Source organism: Porites lutea, chromosome 14 (assembly GCF_958299795.1).
Source record: "Porites lutea chromosome 14, jaPorLute2.1, whole genome shotgun sequence".
Taxonomy (NCBI): Eukaryota; Metazoa; Cnidaria; class Anthozoa; order Scleractinia; family Poritidae; genus Porites; species Porites lutea.
In genome coordinates this window covers 13,587,934-13,592,933 of record NC_133214.1, presented here as the reverse complement: position 1 = coordinate 13,592,933, position 5,000 = coordinate 13,587,934, and the positions used below count along the sequence as shown (strand labels likewise).

Below are 5,000 nucleotides of genomic sequence, written 5' to 3'. Positions count from 1 at the left end.
GCAATAAATGGCTTTAAAAGAAGACGGTGTGAATTTTGTCCTTTGTCCTAAACAGGGTAATAAAATAGAGGGTTTTCCCAAACAGGGTATGTATTTAAAGTTAATGAGTATTGCATTTAATCTAGTATTCTTCTTTCTAAAGTGTTGAATAACGACCCATGGGATATTGACATGCAATGCGCGGATCCAAAGATGGCGGCCGCACAGCGTTACGTTACAAAATTACTTGTGATTCTTTAGCTAGCCAAGATTTTCCAAGAATGTATTTCAAGTTTAAAAAAATACATTTGCAAGGCTCATAATACGTGAACAAGAAAAGATCTTATGGGAATTGAGACGATTTGAGTGCAGGAAACAATTCTAAGCGTTCTATTTTCTCCTTATCATCCATATTCTCACAGGTAACTATACTGTTACTATCGAAGCATGAAAGATCAATAAAACTGATATCGATGAAAAAGTTGATATTGGTCAGTGAGTGAGAGAATTTCAATCTTTTAACAGTACAACGATTTTCTTTTAACTACAAAACTTATAAAAAAGTAATTGGATAAAAGTATACAATACCACAATCCCAAACTCTCACTCAGTTATAATTTTTAACAGGCAACCTCGGGGAACAAGGTTGCATCTTCCCAGCAAAACCACTTTGGAAACAAAGACATCAGAAATTAGCTGTTTGTTGTCGAACAGTTATTGAAAGGCTATTCAATTCAAACAATTAGTAATTAAGTTTAATTGGAAGAATAATTGCCAGGTGTCATGTCATCGAGTTCAGTTTACCGTTTTGTAAGGCTGGGTTTCATTCACGTTGCACTTACGCGAGGTATCTATAGTTTCCCCACCAAGGTTCTCTATCTGGTGTTCCACATCCAACTATCGTCCTTCCGTAAAAAAGGTTAAATTCGTCGCGGTATTTATTGCGCAATAATCCAGGTACGACCATACTAAGCTGTAAGCGTTCTTTGTTTATCTCTAATACGAGAACAAAACGAGTATTAGTTGTATTCACAGCTTGAAAACAAGTCAATTTAGAGTTATAAGGTCAATGAACAATGGTCAACCTTAACCTTAACTCTAATTCTAACTATAACCCCATCCCAAGTTACCCATTCTTAACCCCTAAACCTAACCCCGACCTAACTTTCCCTAGTTTGTGCACGACTTTTCCCCAGGCCTTCTCGGCCAATTCACTTTCTGAGTTATCCGAGGCTCACTTTTTTCGCTCGGACCACGTGACACGAGTCACATTGGCCGCGTGGAATAATGAGGCCTAGAGACTAGGCAAGACCTAACGCATGACGCATTGACTCATGACCCATAAAAGAACTCCTGAAGTTACAAAATCTCCAGAAGTAATAACTGTTTTGAGCGGACAATTGAAAAAAAATTTTCCACTCGTCATCCGCGTGGGATATTATAAAGTTTAGTTGATGCCACGCGATCACCAAAAAGCCACAAGTGGAGGTATACGATTGATCAACGGACGAACTAGCAGTTTAAAGACAGTAATGACTGGCAAAATACCAAGCAAAGTTCTCTTTTTATTCTTGTTCTTACCGAGAAGTTTCTTCTCGAGTTTATCTTGTAATGATTCACCTACAATACAAGAAAAAAGGAGTAAAAGAGAAACACGCATGAGTTAAATTAAAATTTTGGTACACACCTGTTTAACTCTTTACGTCATAATATAACTGATTATGCACCTGTGGATATGCTTCCTCCAGTATAAACAGTCAACAAATTAAAGAATATATGTCATTATCATAGAGATTATACACTCAGAGAATCGTGAGTTCGATTCTCGGAATTTTTTTTTCTGAGCTTTCCGGTATAAGAATTCTCCTCTTTCTAAAGTATATTGTTCAGTCTTGGTCTTGTACGCTGGTTCGATACAGTCCCCTATAATTGGTGCAGTTATAATTAGATTTGGACCCTGCTCGCCATAGAGATTCCAGTAGCTCAGTGGTTGGAGCGTCCCAACAAGAACTCGGAAGGACGTGGGATCGATTCTCACCTGGAGCTCGGAATTTTTTCAGAGCTTTCTGGACAGGTATAAGAATTCTCCTTCATCCAAAAAAAAGTATATACAAGAAGTTCTTGAAATGCCAACTGGCTTGAAGGGAAGGGGAAAGGAAGTGTTTCTCGAACGTTTATCGACTATGGCTGTCAAGAAATTGGAATTTTCATTACATTTGAGTGTTCTTTATTTAATTAACTAAGCCTAACATTCAAGGGCACACTGTGCCATCCGGCGACAAAACCAAGCTTCAAATATGCTCTAACTTGCAGTCTATCCATTTTTCTTTGGCGTGAAGTTGGTGCTGGTGCCTTGTAAAGATTGGGAAATTTTCTGACTTACCGGCATCGCAACCGTAAATTTCTGCCCTCATACAGATCCAGTTGTGCCACGCGACGGGAACAAATCTTACGAAACGAGCGCGAATTCGGGGATTTAAATACTGACGAACGGTGTCTCTTCTATTTTTGTTAGCTACGAAATACTAAAAGAAAAACAAAAATTATATTTTGGTCTACAATTTCCTGTTATTCTTTCTTTTATCTATTTTTTTTCTTAATTTATTTAATATTTAATGTTAAAAAGGCTCATAAGGTAAAATAAAAACAACAACAACAACAACTAAGGAGGGTTTGCATGTTGAGATGGAAAAAATGCTACGAAACCTAAACCTGAAGCATTCTATCGTGGAGTGTGTTTCCAAACCCGATGGCGAGTGGTAAGTACTCCTTGACATTATCAAACAATCTGAGGTTAGTCCAATTAAGACTTCTTCCTCTTACACTAACCTCCAAATACAGTCAACTCCTTTTATAAAGGACACTGTAAGGACCTGGAGTTGGTGTCCTCATTAGCGAGAGTTCTTAATAGTGGACGTTAATTTCAGTCAAACATCTGTAATTTATTTTTGCCAGGAATTTAGCTATGCTGTCCGTTTTTAGGGGTCTCCGTTAGAGCGGGGTGTCCACAAGGCGCGAGTTGACTATAAGAAACAAGACTCAATGAAATATCTGGTAATTCTATTGACTGACGAGACGATGATATTTAATCTGTTTCACAGTTGTTTGCACTTTTAAATGGAAACAGGAACCTATAATACACCGGAGCTTCCATCTGCTATCGATAGGTCCTTTGCAGCTCGCAGTCACGTGACCTGCTTAATGCAAAAAAAAGGGGGATACATGGCCTTTGATAGATTATGCTAGCATATTTTTTGTCATGACTCGTCATTACGAGCACAATTTTTGTCTATTTTCGGAAAAAAAAAAGCTCTGCTAGACCAGAAATTCATTTATTGATCACACGCAACCAATGTTTTTGGCCCGAAATAAGTGTTACACGCAAATGCAAAATCAAGTTTTTGTCATCTTATTGACACATTTATACTGGGGGATCTGGGCCCCACAGGAGGGGACCCAGAACTCTTTCCACGGGACTTAAACGCATGCGCATAACTTGCACGGTTACCCAAAATGGCGTCCCTAGCAACGAGTGCATACAGTGATAATAGAGAGGGATTTATAATGAATTATGCTCTAGTGACGTTTCTAGTTGCAAATAGGGTAAATATCTTTACCATTTACTTGATTGTTGCATAGCTGTGTAGGTTGTTTTGCCAAATTTAAAGTAAAAGATAGAATCATAATTTCTCAATTTTTTTCTCAAATGAGCATAATACACAAAAACTAGCCTATGTAATTATTGGTATAAGTTAAAAAATGTATAAGCACTGCTAAAAGCCCTCCACCCCCCCTCCCCCCCCCAACATTTTTTTAGGGAAAAAGCCTTGCCTGAGAACTGGTGCTACTTTAAGTATTTACTCAGTCATTTTAAACCACTATAAGATCGCACTGTTATGAGTTTTAAAAACTTTTTTTAAAAAAGTAAATGACGGACCCACTATTCGCTTTATCTTCTTTCAGTGTATTGAATTTGTGGGGTCTATCCCGTACTACTGGCATGACACAGGTCACGTGACCCCAAGTTTGTAAAGGGCCTATTGAGTAACAAGTTTGCAAGGAATGGATCGAGCTATGTTATCACTTAGGTGACTCAGCTCTAGTACAGAATGAAACCACTTTACTCGTTTCGCGTTCCTCGGCACTGATAACATCCCATGAAAACCCATTGAGACTGTAATGCACCACATATCCAGTGACCCAGCGTCCATTGCTATAGCTTGAGTGACCTTGAGTTGCAAATCCATCGATGAACTTCTCCGAGAGCAGATCGATTTCTGAGGATAGTCAGAGGAAAAGAAAAAGGTGGCCATTCCTGACGAAGGTTTGATAAGTTTGGGAATTTGAGTTGTCAAAATACAACATGAAAGGTCAGCGTCGTCGATAAAAAGATGCAGCAGACAGGGCCGCATTCTTACAAGCAAAAATGAAATTTATTACGCAAATGACCAAACTAAACAATTTTTTTCTTTCTTGTTAGGAAAGCTGTTGTTGCGTTAAAGTTGCTTAACGTCACACGGTTTATTTAAGAGGGTATCAGATCGTAGTATTAAACCTCTTTGCAATCTCGACCCAGAGCTCTTCTGGGCATGTGGAGAGAGAGATCACGAGCTCTGAGGAACCCAGGAGCAAGATTGTCTCTGATTGGTTTCAGCAAAAAACAATAAAAGTGTTTCTGATTGGTGCATTCATGTTTGCACGAGAGAGGTTGAACGTGCGGCGTGTCTGGCGTGTGAGCGGGTTTTTTCCCGGAAATGTTGAAGTAAACACGACCGGCGAATTCTTGATTTCAGCGATTCCAAAACAACATTTGCAAGACTAATTAGGCAGAATTGAAAAAACATAAATAAAAGGACGCTACATTTATATTTTGGAAAGTTTTATTGGAATTTCGACATACGTTTATCTCAACAAGCCATTCGGGTTTTCACTTACCGCCTCGTGAATTCGAAGTAGTCCACAGAAATATTTTTAAAATTAACTGTCAAGCATATGCAAACTTCAAGTCTCAAATCTGTGAT

General features: G+C 38.6%; 1 protein-coding gene across 1 annotated transcript in view; it reads right to left on the bottom strand.

The window, feature by feature from the left end:
- Positions 1–5,000, bottom strand: part of LOC140923967 (uncharacterized) — a 39,272-nt gene that overhangs the window by 19,317 nt on the left and 14,955 nt on the right. Inside the window, exons 10-13 of the mRNA XM_073373977.1 lie at positions 4,096–4,256; positions 2,363–2,504; positions 1,528–1,599; positions 822–975 (exon numbers count right to left, since the gene is read on the bottom strand). Of these exons, the coding sequence (XP_073230078.1) occupies positions 822–975; positions 1,528–1,599; positions 2,363–2,504; positions 4,096–4,256 (529 nt within the window). The remainder of the gene's footprint in view (positions 1–821; positions 976–1,527; positions 1,600–2,362; positions 2,505–4,095; positions 4,257–5,000) is intronic.